The 21,911-nt window shown below is 37.2% G+C and overlaps 1 protein-coding gene across 1 annotated transcript in view; it reads right to left on the minus strand.

The window, feature by feature from the left end:
* The window catches only part of cwc27 (CWC27 spliceosome associated cyclophilin), a 47,994-nt gene that overhangs the window by 12,511 nt on the left and 13,572 nt on the right, over nucleotides 1-21,911 (minus strand). Inside the window, exon 10 of the mRNA XM_084103639.1 lies at nucleotides 11,395-11,495. Within this exon, the coding sequence (XP_083959765.1) occupies nucleotides 11,395-11,495 (101 nt within the window). The remainder of the gene's footprint in view (nucleotides 1-11,394; nucleotides 11,496-21,911) is intronic.

Raw genomic sequence — 21,911 nt, forward strand, 5'->3', positions numbered from 1 at the left:
TTGTGTAACAGTATATTGGATCCGTGCATAAGCTCTTAAAGTGACAGCAGCCTAATAAACCTGCTGCCGTCTGTCATATTAATCAGAGAACAAAAGACAAAGAGAAAATCACTCGCTCATCTTGACTAAATAACTTTTGTAACTTTAATTGTAAGCATTAATCTGTATTTCATTTTTACAATGAAGACTATCCAGTGTTATTTTACCTTTGATTAGCCTAGCTGTAGCATTTCTTACCTGAATATACTATATACCCACCTGAAAAATATTTCATATCTCTTTGTATTCTATTGTATTTATTTGTGCTATCTTTGCAATTTCTTTATTTGATCTTATTTTGTTACCGACTGTTTATTGGTCTATTTTTTTGTAAATGTAGTTCAGAAATTAAAATAAAGCCTGTGTAAGCTATAACAACAAAATTACCCAAATTATAAAAAAAAAATATGAGATGATAACAACAAATTATCTGTATGGCAGTATTTATGGCAGTTTTCCCTGTGGTATCGAAAATAGTATAAAATATTATATTTTTCAAGGTATCGTATCGAAGTTGGAAATTCCAGTATTGTGACAACACTATTAGTATGTTAACATTTTTGTTGTCTAATAGTCTTTTGATCTCACAGGACGTAACAAGAGATCATTTCAAACTCAAATGACAAAGCTTTTTATTGCAGCCTGAGCAATAAAAAAAAAGCATTGCATCCCAAGACCATTGTATGACAGGAAAAGAAGATGCAGCTCACAATCTGTCATCGGTCATTTCTGTAAAGCATCAATTATTGTAAGTTCAATTATTAATTAAATTGGTCATATAAAAGAAACACGAGGTAACTGTCAATATCCAGCCCAATCAAAAAGCCCATTCCCCCTTCAAAAAAGGTGAGATCAAGCAGCTCCATTAAATTTAAGTGAATTAAGTATTTTTTTTACCTGTCATTCATTGAAAGTATGTTGCTTGCTTGCTTGCAATCAAGAAAGTTGATTGCTGTTTTTTAACTCTAAAACAACCTCTTAAATCTAGACAAAAGCTGAATTATTGTAGAGTTCTTAAAGGAGAACTCCGGTCAATTTTAACATTGAGCTCATTTTTTTGTAAATTTGGAGTGCTGTCAATACAGAGAACAACGACAAAAATCGGTGTTGCCTACACCATGTTATCCTCTTTTTAAAATTTGCACCCTGTTGACTTAAATGGGGCAAGTTTTAAACCTGCTTTTAGCCTTTTAACACCCTTGATGTGTCATTACAAGTGCACAGCCAATGTGAGTGATTCCTTCAGAGTGAACACGGGTGAATCTGACTGCAGTAGATGTGAAAGATATGAATAAAAATGAAGTTAATTCAGCCAGCGCTCATACCTGTATTTACATCCTGTTTTCGGTCGAAGTCCATAGTAATCGATTGTCGAGTTCACGCGCGTGATCATAGGTAACTAAACCTATGCGCGTGAACTCGACAATCGACTACTATGGACTTCGACCGAAAACAGGATGTAAATACAGGTATGTGTAATTTTAAAAAGAGGATAACACGGTGTAGGCAACACCGATTTTTGTCGTTGTTCTCTGTATTGACAGCACTCCAAATTTACAAAAAAAATGACCTCAATGTTAAAATTGACCGGAGTTCTCCTTAACTACAGAATGAATCCCCAGAATAATCACTAGAATAATTGTTAGATTAGTCGATTATTCAAAAAACCCTCGACACAGCTTGAACTGGATCCAATTAACATGCCTGACAGACAAACATCTCGTCCTTCACCTGAAAACATTTCTGTACGAACTGGAGGTGTAATGTTCAGGTAGAGTGAACTTAATTAAGTAACTAAAGTTTGAGTGAAACAGGTTATTTGGCTGTCATTAGCTACTCAGACCATGCAATTACTCATTTACAGAGGTATTCAACGCATGAATGCCACAAATTTAGAGCCGCGATCAAAATCACCTTTTCTAAAAGTCAGCGCCGGTAACAACCCTTTTCTTCTTGATTTATGTGAGCAAAAAGTGATGCCTTCCACTAGGCTTGCTCAACGCTCGCGCTTCGGCCCAGCTGCAGGACTGCTGAATGATGGCACCCTTAGGGCCCACAACAGCAGCACACTCCATCTACTCCAGCTGGTGCTGCTAAGTACTGTCTTTGAGTTTGACGGCTATTCTAACAACATTCCATCCCTCTCCTGTCACTCGGGCCGAAAAGAGCTACAAATCAAGCAACAGGGGGTTGATGGGGACGACAAACACCTCATCATTTGGGAGGTGGATTATTTCCCTTTTGCTGGTCAAGAACGAGTGGATGAACTCAAGGCTTCTCGAAGCTAACTGTGGTCCATCAGTCGACGCTAGCATCTTCAGAAGCCCAGCATGGGAGGACGTGAGTTTCTGCTGAGAATTACTCTGTGGAATTCAATGCTAAAGGTTTGAACTTAATCAGAAGAAACACACAAAATGGAATTAGTTCATCTAGTGTGCATTTGACAATCAGCATTTACCAGTATTTTTGGTAGCCAACGTTTTTATGAAGGTAGTGGGTCTCAACTGTAGTATATCCAAAGTCAGCCTCTGTCAAAGTCAAAACCTGAAGATCCCACTAGATAGGTCGCAATATTCTGATTAAATAACAGAGTTGCTTGTTGTTTTCTAACTTAGAAATAGAAATTGTGGCACTCAATATATCCCTTATTTTCTTTAAAGGGGTGGTATAATGCCCTTTTCACAAGATGTAAAATAAGTCTTTGATGTCCCCAGAGTGTGTATGTGAAGTTTTAGCTCCAAATACCCCACAGATATTTTTATATACCATGTTAAAATTGTCACTTTTTGAGGGTGAGCAAAAACGCACCGTTTTGCAAAAATGCAAATAAGCTGCTGCTCCCGGCACAGAGGGCGGAGCTTCAACAGCTTGTGTCCTGAAAATTTCAAAAACTTTTAGCCTTTTATGTTCAAACTGGAGTCAGACAAAGATGGAGAGACTCAAGAAGAAGTGACAATATGCAGACAATATTTCTGAATGGTTAGTTGTTGAATTTATGTAGCTTATGTATAGATATCTTCTTGTCATTGATTAGCATATTCTGTCATGATAATCTATGAATCGCGTTCCGGGGGCGGGGTTTATGTAAATTCTAGGGTTAGTGATGTCACTAACCCAGGAGTAATGTTGTGTAGTCCCTACCAGCCGTTTGTTGTAGTCCTTAAAAAGCAATTTCTTTAAAATAAAATTTCTCCCTTTGCTCTGAACTTTGAGTGTCGTGACTTTGCAGATGTTGTTTATGCTCAAACAGCAACAATACACACTAACTAAAGTTAGAAAAGAAAAAACATAAATCAACCACCCCTTTAAAAAAAAATGATAAGACACTTCCAACAATGGGGCAATTTTTGGAGCATTTAAAATGAGAAATGTGAAGTTTATAATTTTATAAAACCACTTCATTCATTCTTCTGCTGAAACTTTACATTATTGCATTTTTGGAGCTGTAAAGCTTTTTCAACCATTTTTACATTTCTTTTAGGGTTTTAGCATTGCATTGTCATTGTAAAATGTAAAACTGGTTAGAACTTTACAACAAAAATGTTAGTAAGCAATTTTTTGCACACTAAATACTAGTTAAACATATTGTTTACATCTTGTGGCTATACTATTAAAATAGTAATTTAAGCTTATGGATTGGTCGCCTTCATGTAAGCGCCTCACTGTAACCCAAATTTCAGATTTTTCCACAGAAAAAAAGAGATAATTCCATAATTAACATTATGCCACAAATTCTTTTGGTTGAGCTTAATTTGTACTGAACCCTGGATATTATCTACCCGAATACACTGACAACTCTTTTAAGGACCAAGAAAAATTTGACAGTTATATTATACCAAAAAGCCAGAGTCGCTTCGAAGTTGTGCATCTCGCAAAGTAACAGATAAAATGCTGCACGCGAGTTAAACCTGAGCTCTGAACACGTATATTTTCGGCTCATATTTTCTGCCTTTTTTCTCTTTCGGACAAAAAATAAAAATGCATTTTCGACCAATAATTCCGGCGGCTGATATTTCAGAGCATCCCTGATAATTTTATATATAGGGCCCTATTTTAACGATCTGAAACGCAAGTATCAAAGGCGAAACGCAAGTAACTTTGTGGGCGGATCTCGGGCAATGTTGCTATTATACCGGCGGGATAAATGACTCTTGCGCCCGATGCAAATCTAAAATGGGTTGGTCTGAAGTTGCTACATTACTCATATGTGTGGTTTAGGTGAAGAGCAGGCGTGTTTGTTCCATGGCGGATTGCTATTATAACGGCGGATTTGCCAGGTGGTTAATTTTTCCTTGTAATTATGTATGGTTCGCAAAAATGGGAACTGCTGCGTCGGTGTAGATGAGAGAAGCAAAGTGTTTGCGCGTTGTGCACACGCTACATTATGTCCAAGCATGCGCCCTTAAAACAGCATCTGAATAACGCGCCACTGACTTTAGACTAGGTTTTTCCTGGTCAGTGGCGGAATTGTTTTCTGGAACTGCAAAATAGCACCAGGGAACGTTTGCGCCGGAACACGCCTCCTCTTTTCGCTGAACCGCCCCCGGGAGCGCAAGTTCATTCCCTAATTTACCGACGTGCGTCCGTGGAGGGAAAAGTCCGCTGTGCGTCGGGTGCAAAATAGGAATGATACATGCGTCAGCGTACAAAGTCAACTGGGCAAAACTTTGGATTTGGATGTTTTTGAAAGAAGTTTCTTCTGCTCACCAAGGCTGCATTTATTTGATAAAAAATACAGCAAAAACAGTACTATTGATGAAATATGATAACAATTTAAAATAAAATTTTATTTTAATATATTTTAAAAAGATTTATTATTTTCAGCACCATTACTCCAGTCTTCAGTGTCACATGATCCTTCAGAAATCACTGATACTTATTGGGTGGCAAATCTAGTGCAAGGAAACGAATGCATTGAAATGCTTTGATAGAAAATCATTTTCTAAAGTGTCTTTTTGTAAGATTATGCTCTGACAATTTGTCTTACACATCAATGTGTTTGACTGACAAGGTTCCATTGAAATGAAACACCCTGTGCACACAGGCATAACCTGTATAAATAACTCAGAGTAGTAGAAAGAATGTTGCCACATCATTTAGGGTGGGTAGAAAACGGACAGTGTTTTTAGCATGTCTCTCTTATTTTTGGCTCTTACAAATGACAGCCATGCCAAGAAAGAGAAAACCAGACTAGACGAACATGCTATAATTTATGTCTTGAAAACTAAAGTGATGCCTGTCGAAAATAATAATTCAAAAAGGTACAAATGTCTTCTAGTTTGCTTGGTGAATTGCGGAGGAGACAATTGGCTTCTTCCTAAAATAAGATACCAGATGCCAAGAGAGCGGGTTGCTGTTATTAGAGAGAGGGGAGGAATGTGTTTGCTTTTGGGACTGAATACAAAGCTGGAAGTAGCCTCTGTGGACATATGAACACTAGAGAACCGGACTCAAACCCAAACATTGAGATTAGGGGGTGGGGCCAGATGTCTCGATGGCAAGACAGCCAACTTCTGGATATTGACACAGAGATGGAAGCAGAACATCGGTGAAGCTGGTTTAAAATGCGATGATTGAAGTTCAGTTTTAGACACGTTTTTTGCATTTTGTTGAGAATGAATAGACCAGAACAACCATGTTGCAGAAAACTGACACAGGAAAAGCCTTTTAACTATTCATTTGTTTACACACATTAATATATATATATATATATATATATATATATATATATATATATATATATATATATATATATATATATATATATATATATATATATATACACAGTGAGGAAAATAAGTATTTGAACACCCTGCTATTTTGCAAGTTCTCCCACTTAGAAATCATGGAGGGGTCTGAAATTGTCATCGTAGGTGCATGTCCAATGTGAGAGACATAATCTAAAAAAAAAAAAATCCAGAAATCACAATATATGATTTTTTTAACTATTTATTTGTATGATACAGCTGCAAATAAGTATTTGAACACCTGAGAAAATCAATGTTAATATTTGGTACAGTAGCCTTTGTTTGCAATTACAGAGGTCAAACGTTTCCTGTAGTTTTTCACCAGGTTTGCACACACTGCAGGAGGGATTCTGGCCCACTCCTCCACACAGATCTTCTCTAGATCAGTCAGGTTTCTGGGCTGTCGCTGAGAAACACAGAGTTTGAGCTCCCTCCAAAGATTCTCTATTGGGTTTAGGTCTGGAGACTGGCTAGGCCACGCCAGAACCTTGATATGCTTCTTACAGAGCCACTCCTTGGTTATCCTGGCTGTGTGCTTCGGGTCATTGTCATGTTGGAAGACCCAGCCTCGACCCATCTTCAATGCTCTAACTGAGGGAAGGAGGTTGTTCCCCAAAATCTCGCAATACATGGCCCCGGTCATCCTCTCCTTAATACAGTGCAGTCGCCCTGTCCCATGTGCAGAAAAACACCCCCAAAGCATGATGCTACCACCCCCATGCTTCACAGTAGGGATGATGTTCTTGGGATGGTACTCCTCATTCTTCTTCCTCCAAACACGTTTAGTGGAATTATGACCAAAAAGTTCTATTTTGGTCTCATCTGACCACATGACTTTCTCCCATGACTCCTCTGGATCATCCAAATGGTCATTGGCAAACTTAAGACGGGCCTTGACATGTGCTGGTTTAAGCAGGGGAACCTTCCGTGCCATGCATGATTTTAAACCATGACGTCTTAGTGTATTACCAACAGTAACCTCGGAAACGGTGGTCCCAGCTCTTTTCAGGTCATTGACCAGCTCCTCCCGTGTAGTTCTGGGCTGATTTCTCACCTTTCTTAGGATCATTGAGACCCCACGAGGTGAGATCTTGCATGGAGCCCCAGTCCGATGGAGATTGACAGTCATGTTTAGCTTCTTCCATTTTCTAATGATTGCTCCAACAGTGGACCTTTTTTCACCAAGCTGCTTGGCAATTTCCCCGTAGCCCTTTCCAGCCTTGTGGAGGTGTACAATTTTGTCTCTAGTGTCTTTGGACAGCTCTTTGGTCTTGGCCATGTTAGTAGTTGGATTCTTACTGATTGTATGGGGTGGACAGGTGTCTTTATGCAGCTAACGACCTCAAACAGGTGCATCTAATTTAGGATAATAAATGGAGTGGAGGTGGACATTTTAAAGGCAGACTAACAGGTCTTTGAGGGTCAGAATTCTAGCTGATAGACAGGTGTTCAAATACTTATTTGCAGCTGTATCATACAAATAAATAGTTAAAAAATCATATATTGTGATTTCTGGATTTTTTTTTTTGATTATGTCCCTCACAGTGGACATGCACCTACGATGACAATTTCAGACCCCTCCATGATATCCAAGTGGGAGAACTTGCAAAATAGCAGGGTGTTCAAATACTTATTTTCCTCACTGTATAATATACACACTTATGCAGGAGATGCATATATATATATATATTTATTTATTTATTTTTTATTTTTTTTCTTAATAGTAAATATATATATATATATATATATATATATATATATATATATAAAATCTCAATTATATCATTTTTACTGCTTATTATTACTATTCATTTCAAATTTTTTGTTTCTAATATGAACTACAATTCAGCATACATTTAATTATATTATATTATTCCAACATGTTTATTATATTGAGTTATATTTTATTAGTTAGAAGTAGTAGTAGTACACTGTAAAAAGTGATCAGTTGACTTAACTTAATTAAAAAAAAGTGAGGAAACCCGTTGCAATAAAATTATTAAGTAAATAAACCATGCATATTTGAAAAATTTAAGTGGAATTAAGTGGAATGTGGAAATGTCAAGTTCACATAACTTAATTTTTTCAATTACATGAAGTTTATTTACTTAATTTTATGGCAACAGGTTTCCTCACATTTTCTGTTACGTCAACTGATCACTTTTTACACAATGTAGCAGTAGTAAAAGAAAAATAATAAATTAAGGAATTACTATTATTATTTTAATATTATTAAGGATTTAAAAGGAATTTTCTTCCCACCAGAGCAATTCAAGCACAAAGTACTATTTTAAAAGTTTTTAATGGTTTTTAACTTTGACACCGCTTTATAAAAGCATGGCTGTTATGTGTCTGTCTGATGCATAGTCTATTTACACAGACAAACAGTTAAAGACAATAGAATATAAAGAGCACAGAAATGTGTCCTGTGTGAACAGCCCCCAAACATGCCTCTGACAGACTGACAAATGGGTCGCTGTGGGCAGACATGCATTTCTGACACTAATTTTCTTCTCGTAAATAATAAAATCAATACAAAAATATCTGCATACTTTTCAAAGTGACTTGGGAATTTCACGTGTCTTCAACAGTTTGGTCAAATTTGTCTTTCACAGTCATTACGAAAGCCCTTCGAAACAAAGCTGACAGTCTTAAAAATATATTATACCTCCGTCAGCATTACGATTTGTAACACTTACTTTTTCATTTATTTCTTTTAAATTCTACTGCAAATGCAAAGGCTGGTCACTCCACATTACCCACAAAAATGTGGATAATGTCAACACCATACTGGCACAAGTGACTGTTTAAGCGTTTTGTCAAGAAACTGTCATAGCGCCAAATGAAGAGCCAATGAGAGAATGTTTAAGTTCTTCTATTGTACATTTGCATGTGCTATTGAACAAACCTGATTTTTCACACATGACAAGTTCTAAAACTAAGTTCAAACTAATGATTATCAGGGTGTATTTAGTTTTACTGACGAAACTAAAACCACGATTGCAATTCATTCCTAATTTACTGGAACATCCTATCATGCAAACTCTCCAAGACAGCTCTTTGTAATTCATTTTATAATAAATACTGTCCTGCTTGCTAAAGCAAGTAGGCCTCAAACATGAACTGGCTGCTAAGCGTAAATAGCACATTCCAGGCCAAACGTTAAAAGACACTGACAACGACAAGGGTGAGGGGACACACCTTTGCCCCCTGAGAACACACAACGTGAAGACAGTGATATACAACAGGGCCATTGCACAGCTCTGCAGAGGTCAAAGGTTAGCCTGCGCAAATCTCAAGCATGCAGTGATCCTCACAGGAAGCAGAGCGAAAACCCAAGAGTGCCTTCTGGATCTGACAAACAGAAAAGGCTCCGACCTTGTCTGTGTGAGCTCTGTGTGCACTTTGAGCAGTGAAATGAAATGTTCTTAAGTCTCTTTACCAATGGATGTTCGATTGAATGGACCCTCTAAGAGAAAACTGAAACATTCTTCTGAATAGATACACCTCTATCTCAAATCCTGTGAGGATAACATCTTCTTAATATTCGAATATAACTTCTTTCTCTGATTTGTCCATAACATATCAAGTTTGAGGAAATTAAGGAGATTGAGTGAAAACAGCAGTGTTGGGGGTAACACATTACAAGTAATGTGAGTTACGTAATCAAATTAATTAGTTATTTTTTCAAATAAGTAAAGCAAGTAACTTTGTTTTGCCATCTATTGACTGACAGCTCTCCTGTCCCCATGTTAAGAGAAATCGTAAGTGCAGAGGTGTTGTGTGCGAACATGATTATTGTACATCTAGACTAAATATGAGCATTTACTCATATCACTTGCACAAAAACAGATTCTGTATTCCAAATGAATAACTCTCAAATACACTTTTTTGTATTTAATCTCACTTTAGTAAACAATGTCTTTGCTGTTGACCTTTGATGATCCAATTCAACCATACAAATAACCAAAAATTACGTTAAATAAACATCATATTTGAGTTTTATTTCTTTGTTTTTATTGCTGATGTAAGAGTGTTGAACTTTCTTGTTCTGCGTTCTTCTGCAATCCAGAATGGCAGCACAGCTGAAAGGTTTGTTTGAGCTAAACAGACGTGAATTTGCATTTCCTTCAGCCTGACGCTTATTGTTTTATTTTATTTTTTGTTATTAAAAACAAGCAAGCCTAGCCCAGATGAGAAAAAGTAAAAATTCCATAAAAAGTAACTAGGTAACACAATTAGTTACTTTTTTAGGGATTAGCGCAATGTTGTAATTAATTACTTTTAAAAGTAGCTTTCCCCAACACTGGAAAAAGGACAAAAAAATAGATTTGCATAAATCAGCTGAGCGGCACGTTTTTATGGTTATGATAAATATTAGAAAGGAATGTTGCCAAACCACAGAAACCTTTGCAAACAGGAGAATATTAGAAACTAGACTTAATTAAAATGTATTGTAATAACCTGACCTAGAAATGTTGTGGGGGGGGGGGGGTAATTTTAAACCATTAAACCACATTTTTTATATTAAGCATTATATTAAACAAAACTGTTTTACTGTATAACCGTAATAAATGTAATCCAAACATCTTTGAATAATTTTAAGCACTATAAATTGAACAAAATAAAAATCATTAAATACTAGCATGATGTATAAATACCTCCATTTAATTTATTTATTGTAATTTTCTTTAAGCAAAATATAATATCCTTTGTTTTTTTCCTTTTGATTTTGGGCTGAAATATGGCATGGTTATTTATGTTCATGCTTAAAAAAGGAAAGAAGAAAGAAAATAGAAAATATTACTAAATTATCATTTTGACATGTTTTAGGGGATAACTAGAACTGTGTCTGCTCCTCACACAAAGGTATTGTATGGCTTCAAAAGAAAAATACAAATATAGTGCACAAGTCATATGGAGCATTTCACTGGGGCTTTTACCGTTTTTAGAGCTTAGCACCCCCTGGTCAAAGCTGCTTTCATTGGGTATATTTAAACTTGGTCATTTTGTGTGTTTTTACTGATCAAATAGCTATGGGAAACCCAAGTAAACAGCAGTCCAATCAACACCATGGAATGATGTAAATTGGCCCATTTTTAGAACATTCTGCAAAAATTCTTCTTTTGTAATCCAAACATTACACTGATTTGGAATGATATGGGGTTGAGTAAATGATTACCGAATGATGACTGAAAAAAAAGTTTCATTGCTCTCTTTAAAATGCTCACAAAAGGTAAGCAATCAACTAGGCACGTCCAAAAAAATGACTAAATAACAGCTAGAAATGCCAAATGTTTAATGTTATCCACACGCTCACTTCACAGCCAACATTCAGGCTTTCAAAACACACAAACACAGCAGCTTCAGATTTTTTTTTCATATGTATAAAAAAGCAAGGGCTGATGTACAAAAACAAACCTCCAAAACTGAACAATTCAGTTGTTTGGAGGACCTCAGTACATGCTGACTTGATTTTGGGAGAGGTTAAAATGCTTTCATTACACCATGTGCGAGAAATAAATTACGTTTTCACTCACGCTTTCAGCTTTTCAAATTCTGTCAATAAAAAGACAAACAGCTGTGATTTCGTGGCAGAGACACTCACCCTCAGTGACATCCTCCTCTTTCTTCACGCCATCTTCTTTTCGCTGTTTGATTGCGAGTAATTCTTTCTTCAGCTGGCGAACTTCTTTTCGCAATTCATCACTGTGGAAAGACATTCAACCAAAAGCTGGAATTAATTTCCAGTCTTGGAAGGAACACTTTCCCAATAAGTCTTGCAAAATGCAGAAGGGAAAAACATGTTACGGAAGGAAAAACATGTAGCACATTTTTTCATGCATAGCAATTGAAGATATGTTCCTGCTATCTGTGATAAATCATTCAAATAATAAATAAAACATTTTAACAAGTTGACGTGACATGATGGAAACTTACCAAATCTTAAATATGCTCAAAAGACCAAATGTTCTCAAGAACAAATTTAAATTAATAAATGTTTTAAGTCTACAACAAAAAGCCCTAGAAAGTAGCCAACACATCACAGACACAAAATTATTCAAAGTGATATACTTTAAAAAAAACGAGCAACTATTCGTCTGGTCTGCACAACTAGCGAAAGAGCCACAAGCTCATGAACTTTTTTATTGTTTAGTGCAAATGTGTGCAAAAACTTCCACAAGCCTTTCTTTAAGTTTTTTGTTGACATCCTGTCACAAATTCAATTGAGTTGCTGTATCTATAAGATTTTGCAAGAGCGAATTTCAGGATTGTAACTATAGTCAAGAAGGAAAAAACTATAGCATTTCTGAATGTCTGCAGGGTGCTGGACTCCTTTCTTTATTAATATGTATTTATTTGAAATGGTTGATATGAAAATACAATCCCCAGAACAGAACACAGGATATGAACATCTCCTTAGCTCCGGGGTTTCCAACTGATTAAGCTTCTCATTCCACAATTAACAAGGGGATTGTGTGTGTTCACATAAAACGGGAATAAAACCAACAATTATCTTAGGCATAGTGTTCCAACATGTGTCAGAAACAAATATGTGCATTAGAAGTATAAAACTCTCTAATAAATCGTGTGGCGCCTTGTTAGATCAAGAGTTCAGCGCGGTGTCCAGACAGTCCAGGGTTCTGGCACCTCAAGAAGGGATGTTGTGGCTGAACCGATACACCTCCAGAACTCCAACAGTGAGCTCTCATTATGGTCTTTAGCATGGCTGTGGACATAATCTGTGCTCTCAAACTGGCAACAGAAACCCTGCGGCATCAAAGTACCGCACACAAGTCTGCTTGAAAAATGGGGAGTATCAATTCATGTCGACTCCAGAGCTGGTAAAAATTAGTATGAAAGCAATTTGGCTCAATTTGTGGATGTAAACTGCTGTTGATGATCATCCAATTTATAGCAAGTGACACTGATGTCCTGCAAGCAGCTCGGCTAAATAAACTATCATATTGACTCTGTCCTTACCTAGCTCCAATGCTAAAGATAAAGACCGGAAAAAAAAAGAAGAAGAAAAGAAAAGGACCTGGGGCCACATTCATGAAAATCTTCTTAAGAAGTTAAGAAACTTCCTAAGATACTATTTCAATTTCTTAAGAACTATTTAATCGCAACTGAACGCTGCTCAAAATTGAAGTGAGGTTTGACTCTTTTGACTAATTTGACTCTTCTTTGTAGAGTTGTTACTGAATCTAGAATTCAGCATAGTCATGACCAATCATTATTTAAGTTATCGATCATGTTGTCACTTCAGAGTACTCATGCACATATCTAGTAATATGCATCATATGTAGCTAATGTGTTGTAATGCTTAATGTTAGAAACGTAATATGCTTAATGAATTTATTGGAAGTTGGAGGTTATTCTAACTTTAAGAGGTTATTTAAGATGACAAAATATTCTGAACGTTCTTCTTAAGTCAGAAAATAACAAGTTAATAATAGTTAAGAAAAGTTTTACTCTTAAGAATACCAAGTTCAACCACGAGGAGTAGGCTTGACAATGGGTGCGTCTCATTCAGCTCCCTAGTTCATTAGTCAGGGAGTCTGCTATTTTAAGGGCTGTTTCGATCACAAAATCCTACGCTCACTCCGTAAAAAGTCCCACAATGCACCGTGAGAACCAGGGAGCCTCGATGCTCACTGTGTTACCTTAATGGAAGTTCTGAAGCCGAAACAAATCACATGAGCCAACTGACATATAAAATAAAAGATTGCATACCAGACAGGGGCAATCTTGGCTAAACTAAATTTTGCCATTGAGCAAGGCACTTTACCTCTAGTTGCTTCATGAGGTTTGAAGGTATGAACCCAAAATGGAGCAACTAGAACAAGATGACATCCTGCTGTCTCCTGCTCCATGGTAGCTAACAAAAAGAAAAAGAAAAACATTGCCACTGATGTCCAACCGAGCAAGTGATAATCAAATTTGTTTGAACTGGTCTTACACCTGAGGTAATCTAACCCTCCAAACAAGGATCTTATAGCCAATGCTCTTATTCAGACAATAGAGGCAGATGTCACAGGACAGCTGATAAGGACAGGCCCAGGCAGACACACACTTCCAAGGTGTGAGGTCCTCATTGATGAACTGCCAAGCTCGACTCGATGAGAGGAAGTTGCTTCCATGTGCAAACACTGCCCCCACCCACAGCTGCCTTCTAGAGAACCAACCCTTCTGGCAGCTCCCAAGACAGCATCTTCTATTGGGGTATAATAATATTTTCATAGGACTTGACAGCTAAGTTTTGATGCCAGGTTCTTACATGGCTACAAAGCACAGGTAAGCTGCAGAGCCTGGGCCTCCAGCCCAAAAACACGTGAGCCATTCAAGCCCGTAACAATGACTGCCTTTGTTCCATCCATCTGCTCCTCTCAGCTGACACGTTCTCTCCGGCAGCTCTCTTCTGTTACTCCTGTTGAACCTCGGGTCCCCAAACGCCAGGTTCCTAGTTTCTAGGTTCTCAAGGGACGTTTTAAAGGCAGACCTTGTAGAGGACCTCTTCTAGTGTTTGGGAGCTCTGGTAAAGGGGAACCTCATGGACACTGGCATTCATTTGTTCTCCTCTTTAGGTCCCCAATCCTGAAAAGAGTGCATCACCTTCAGTGGAGCCACTCAACATCGATCCACTGCTGGAGATCTTGGTATCCGGATGAGTACAAAGCCCTCGGCCTTGGTTAAAGCTGACATTCTCATTTCCTGCACGTTTTGTTAGTTCATAGAAGGACCAATAAGGTGACAGAGAGTTAGAGTACAGGTCAGGTCATCTCCACTGGTTCAGGTGCTTAGCAGTTCACTGACTTCAAACCTGGCTAGGGCGGAGGGCGACTCTCACACAAAACTCTCGGATGGCTTTACAAGATCTGTAATATTATGGGACTCTGACCACTATTATGGTGTTTTATGGTGGGTTTTTGTCCTTTTTGAAGCTCTGGTAACTTGCACGACTAGTCAACTAACTTTACCACAACGTTCTGACTAGTCATGGATAGGCTTCAGAAAAATTACTAAAAATTAATAGTTGGCCTACTGCTCTAATACGCTTTAATTGTACAGAAAGGAAAAATTATGTTCCTTTAATAGCTTCCATTGTGTTGGAATGAACAAATGCACATTTTGGCAAGAAAACAAGATAAGACGTGAAGATTCCACAAGGGTGAAGAGTTATCTATTAGAGGCATACATTGACCCTTGGTCGGAAATGAGCAGGCCATATAGGGAAACACCTCCGACTAAGTGCTAATTTTGCTTGCCTGGACATGCTACCATTTACCAAACAAGAGCGGCATATCCTAGGCAACAGCAACACAATGGGTCTCTCAGCCAGATTGCCAGTAAGAGTGGAGAAAGCTGAGAAAAATGCAGAGACAGCAACACCTTCTAATTTACTCCTCAGGGCTCAACAAATTCCTCCGAATATCCTTTTGTTCTTCAGGTGGAGTCCATCTCCACCATATTGACCAAGTTTGTGAAGATATCACAGTGAGATGTGTTATTATTCAGGTAGACAGTAACTAATTTTTACCAACTTTTTAAAAAAGATTCCTTTCTACCATGGCAGTAGAAATCAAGCTTGTGTAGCTAGAAGCGTTTGCGTTCATGTACCTGTGTAGAGTTTGTTTTGGGCCTAAAGCAACAAACTGAATTTATACTCAGGAAAAGTAAAAGGCAAACAATGAAAGTTATTTTGTGCATCAAGGAAATGTCCATAACAAGTACAAAAAAGTAGGGCCAATGTAAAGAATCAAGTAAAAGACAAAACAACAGTCAAACAATCCGCAGAAAGCCATTTGTACAAACAGAAAAAGTAATTGTGATCCTGGCATTTAGAAAATTAGGCAATTTGACTGAAATAGCACAGCTATTAATAAACAGCACTGTGCTGAAGAGTGATGGGCTGTTTAAAATAGCAGAGCTGTGAGATATGCCCTTGTTAGACAGCAGAGCGAGATAAAAAGGTATTTGTTAACTCAAGAAAAGAAAAGAACAGTGTGATAAAGTGTCCTTGTGATAAAAGGAGGAGGGGATGAGAGTTTATTAACGAGTGAGCTCTTTGAAGAGGAGCCAAAGTGTGCCCACTGTCTTGCGGCCTCATCAGCCAGAGGGCACACACACACACCCCCCCCACCAGCCAGCACAATGACAGCCATTCACCAAACCCTCTCGAGCCGCCAGCAGGGAAGAGACCGTCATTTCACAAATCAGACGAGAGAGAGAGAGGGATTGGTGATGAAGTGCTGGACGAGACCTGACGCACACATTTAATGTCTGAGGAGTGGGGGAAAGACTTTGTCGTCACTCACGGCTCTCCAGACCAGCCAGCAATTGTCGCTCATTCAGACAATTCAAATAAGCGAAACCCGGGGAGCTCTGGATGATTTACTTTTCATAAAGAAAGCACACAAAGTGACTGGCCACAGACCAATCTTTCTCGTGAATCGAGACTTCAACATTTAACCCTCGCCCCCCCACCAGCCTGCTGTCGCAGTCAAAAAACTTCTTGAGAGCGGGTCGTTTTTGATCTGTTTTTCCAAAACGGATGTGGAGTAGCTCCTCACGCTTCGCAGGAGTGGAAATACTGTTCCTCAAGCTCCACTCTCTACTGATTTTGACTTTTACGCATGGTTCAGAGTTTTATAATCAAGCAGTATAATCTCAGTGTTGCGTGGAGAGGGCAAATGTTTTCAAGGTCTTGAAGCAGATGGTTAAAGCAGAGGTGGTGTATAATAATCATATGATATCACATTTCAAGGAGGATAGTGAAGAATATTAGTTTTCCAGGTCTCCCTCTGACTCAAATGTAACGTCTACCTAAGTTTTGAGAAAGGAGACTGAATAATTGAATAACTGAGAGTTCCATAATAAATATTAATGATGGAGTTGATGAGTCAAGCGGTGTCCAAACGCATGGCATAAGCCGAGGAGTGCAGAAATTAACCATAACACAGAGACTGCGTATATGCTGCATCCTCCAACCACTAGTTTTCTAACAAATTATTACATTTTACTAAATCTCTGAGTGTTTCAGCACAAGTAAAGTTACAAACATGTTGAGTTCATTAGTAAGCATTTGAGATTCTAAAACACACTTACTTACAACTTACAATGCAGAGTATACTGATCATTTTGCTAATAATATGAAAGAAAAGACTGATATTTTTTCTCTATAATTTACCTCCATTTACGATTAATTTTCTCCACCATGATGGATTCGCCATTGTAATTATACAGCAACAATGTTAATATTCCATATACTTCTTTATTGACCACCAGAAACTCTCTCTGACATAAGTAGCTCTTGCCGATAAGGAAATAAACTTGTAAAATGTCAGCCGTCTTTACTGCTACGTAGAGAGACCGTTACTGATCAAGCAAGCAATGAATACATTGCGGCAGTGCATGTGGATTTCATAAGTGTATATAGTATCAATTAATGGAGTAATATGTTTCTAGTAACAATTAATGGAGTAATATGGCAGCATAACGTATGAAAAAACAACTGAGAAATATTGACCGACAGGATTAAAATGAATCTATTTTAAATCTAAATTAAATCCAAGATCAAATAATTTCAATAAATGCTATAACATATAATTTCCATAGTGTATTAAAATATTTTAATCTCAAAAGGTCATGGAAAAAACTAGTTTTCATGACCGTTTTAAAGAGTCACGTGAAGGTACAAGTAATAAACAAAGCATGGTTATTTCTGGTTCGTTAATTTACAACGGTGAACACATACAGAGATGCTCCGCCACTTCTTAGCTCTGCTCTGCTGAACGTCAATAGAGCCTCACATGCTGAAGTCTGGAGTCGTTCTGTCAGACTGCCCCAAACAGGGCACACATGCTCAGCGGGCTGGAGGTCCAGGAACCTGCAGATCCGAGGCACAGCTGCCAAGAATTAGATGATCCCTTCTGGCCTCCACACAAAAAGGGCCAGTGCTTTACTGATCCGGGTGACCTTTCCCTGAGAGGCTGATAGAGCATCGGATTATGACGGATGACAACTGACAGGTGCCATTTAGAAACAGTGACACTGCACACAAAAGTCATCATCTTTGGTGCATAATTGCTATTTGGACATTTCCATTGTGTAGACAAACCTAGTAAAATCTTGCATTATGGTCCAGAGGAGCTTGAAAAGCAGATAATGACGAGACCACATAAGAGTATTCAGTGGTTTGGAGGATTCAGATGGCTGCCGATCCACGCTCCTGTTGTAAGTCCTGTTGCTCTTCACTGCCAAATAATCCACCTCAGGATCACCACAGCGCAGACTCGGGCTCCGAGCGACGTAATCAGCAATGACTGTTTCTGGGATATTTGGCTTCATTTTTCTACAGTGGAAGGAAGCAGCAATGCGCTGTCCATCTTTTTTTACAGTCTATGGTCTGGACAAAATATTAATGTGAAGGAAAACTTTTCAATACTTGAGCAAGTAATTTGGACTCGTTAATTTGAGCAAATGCAGAGATGCTCAGATGCTTCTCTAGCTCTCTCTCAGCTGCGGAATAGAGCCTAACATGCTGAAATTCATCTTGAAAGTATCCGTAGCAGGTGTTTACACAGTATGTAAAAAAAAATAAAAAAATGCATAAGTGCATTTTAAATCTATTAATACATTTATTTAAAAACACTCTAAAAAGTCATTCAGGGGACCTATTGCCATAATTTAAGTGCATGGTTACAATTTAAAAAAATCTATTTTAGTGATTTAATTAAACCTTTTAAGTTGCAAACATTATTTTGAGTTCTGTTAAAATAATGTTGATCATTACATTAACTTCATATTATGTGTAATTTTTACTCAAATTTCTACTTTAATGAAGCTGTTGTAGCTTAATGAAAATGTTTTGTTAACTTTGGAAATTGGGCAGTGGAATAATAGTTCCCAGCATTCTTTGCATAGAACAGAATAAGTAGAATAAATTCTGAAATTAAGTGTGATTTTAGGGAAAGGGAAAGACCATGTTTGCCATTAAAGAGTTTCTGTTATGTTGAAGTTTCTGTGGTTACCATTGTGAGTAAGAGTAACCGACATGAAGGTAAACAGTAGATTGATGCTATAAGCAATGACTACGCTAATGCCAGTGACAAGTAATATCTTGTTCATTAAATATACATGTTAAATAAGATACATTAGTATGTGGTATGATAGCTGTGGATTTTAACTGAAATAAATCAGATTAACTGGGTCCAGGGTTACAACTCAAGTAGTTGGAGTGAATTAAAAAAAATTTTTAGTAATGTTTAATGTTATAAATGTTATAATAATGTTATACATTTTATTTTAATGTTATAAATTAAGTTAATCTAATTAAATATAGTTTGTTGGTTGAACAACTTCATTTGAAGTTGTCAAAACTCAAAAAATATAAATACATTTGTTGAGCCAACATTATTTTTTGGAGTGTATATGTAAATATGTTATTATACATTTTATATATATATATATATATATATATACAGTGGTGGTCAAAATTGATGGCATCCCTGATAAATATGATAAAAAAAATGGCTGTAAAAAATAAATCTGCATTGTTTATCCTTTTGATCTTTCATTCAAAAAATTCACAAAAATCTAACCTTACATTGAAGTAAAAGAATTGAAAGTGGGGGTAAATCACATTATAAAATAAATGTTTTTCTCCAAAACACGCTGGCCATAATTGTTGGCACCCTGTTATTAAATACTTTTTGCAACCTCCTTTTGCCAAGATAACAGATCTGAGTTTTCTTCTATAATGCCTGATGAGTTTGGAGAATAACTGACAAGAGATCAGAGACCATTCCTCCATACAGATCCTTCAGATTCACAAGTTCATGTTGGTGCTTCTTCTTTTCAGTTCACCCCACTCATTTTCTATAGGGTTCAGGTCAGGGAACTGTGACGGTCATGGCAGAAGCTTCATTCTGTGCTCAGTTACCCATTTTTGTGTTGATTTTGATGTTTGTTTTGGACCGTTGTCCTGATGGAAGATCCAACCACGGCCCATTATAAGATTTCTAGCAGAGGCTGTCAGGTTTTGATTTTTTATCTGTTTGTATTTGCTAGAATCCATAATACCATGTATCTGAACAAGATGTCCAGGACCTCCAGCAAATAAATAGGCCCACAACATATAAGATCCAGCAGTATATTTAACCGTAGGCATGGGGTACTCTTCATCCCTGTTTGCACCAAACACATCTGGTGGGTTTGCTGCCAAAAAGCCCTTTTTTTTGTTTTATCTGACCATAGAATCTGGTCCCTTTTGAGGTTCCAGTCGTGTCGACAACTAAATATGCTGGAGTTTATTTTTGGAGGAGCGAGGAGGATTTTTCTTGAAACCCTCCCAAACAACATGTGGGGATGTAGGGGTTGTTTGATAATTCTTTTTTAGGCTTTCTGACCCCCAAGACTGAACTAATCTCTGCAATTCTCCATCTGTGATCCTTGAAGAGTCTTTGGCCACTCAAACTTTCCTCGTCACCATCCATTAAGACAATATAGACACACGTCCTCTTCCTGGCAGATTCGTAACATCTTTAGTTGATTATAACTTCTTAATTATTGCCCTGATGGTCAAAATGGGGATTTTCAATTCTTTAGCTATTTTCTTACAGCCCACTCTCTATTTTGTGAAGCTCAACAATCTTTTGCTGCACATCAGAACTATATTCTTTGGTTTTACTCATTGTGATGGATGATTAAGTGAATTTGGCCTTTGTGTTTCCTCATATTTAAACTCCTGTGAAACAAGAAGTCATAGCTGGACAATTTCATGTTCCTCACCCTGGTGTGCTTAAAAATGTAAATATTAAGGGGAATATATTTCAGAGATATTTTTCTCATAAAAAATTCTAGGGGTGCCAACAATTATGGCCAGCGTGTTTTGGAGAAAAACATTTATTTCATAATGTGATTTACCCCCCAATTTCAATTCTTTTACTTCAATGAAAGGTTAGATTTTTGTGAATTTTTTGAAGGAAAGATCAAAAGGATAAACAATGCAGATTTATTTTTTACAGCCATTTTTTATCATATTTTTCAGGGGTGCCATCAATTTTGACCACCACTGTATATGTATATATATATATATATATATATATATATATATATATATATATATATATATATATATATATATATATATAATTACATACTACAAATATGGATGGATGGATGGATGGATGGATGGATGGATGGATGGATGGATGGATGGATGGATGGATGGATGGATGGATGGATGGATGGATGGATGGATGGATGGATGGATGGATGGATGGATGGATGGATGGATGGATGGATGGATGGATATATTTTATTTCATATTTAATTAATCAAATCAAAAAATGGCACTGACCTATTTAAAGATATGCCAGTGCAAGTTGCTTTCAGTTAAAACAGCTCAAACATGCATTTTTAGTGTGGGACTAGGCTTAAGCCTTGTCTGTGAAACCGGCCAATTTACTATATAATACTAATAAATACTAATAATAAATAAATGTTTATTAAAATACATAACATTTATTACACATTTAATAAATACAGCATACAAAATGTTAGATAGATAACGTTGCAAAGAAAGTGCCAAGTACTTGTTTGCTTGTTCTTTTGCCCAAGGTTTCATAGTTTTCTCTTTTGAATTGTGGCTGTAGTATATCACTCAGGTTTAAATGAAAATATTAAGAGCATATGGCTATATCCAAGAGCCATATGGAAGCACTTTGTATCCTTAGTTATGCCCTGTCTGTCGGGTTTAGTGTAAGTGGCGGCTACCATATGTCGTGATGTCGGGACTCCCATAAGCATGCTGTTTTATTCATTAATGCCACCAATGATATGGACAGCGGTAAGTGTTTATACATTTTTGTTAAATAAAAGGTCATCAATATCACGGTCACTATAAATTTACGGCTAAAGAAAATGGTTTGATTGTAGAACCCCAAAAAATATTACGAATTTCATTAGCAAGAATACCAGAAGCATGCCATGAACCATGCCAAAAAACACAGATAGCCAACCAGGAAATGAAATACTATCTTAAGCAGTAGACATGGATCCGGAGGAGCTAGATTTCAGCTCGAGCCTCATAGACTTATTCCAACCAACATCAGATCCTTC

This window comes from Abramis brama (assembly GCF_963993115.1).
Source record: "Abramis brama genome assembly, chromosome: 25".
In the NCBI taxonomy this organism is placed as follows: domain Eukaryota; kingdom Metazoa; phylum Chordata; class Actinopteri; order Cypriniformes; family Leuciscidae; genus Abramis; species Abramis brama.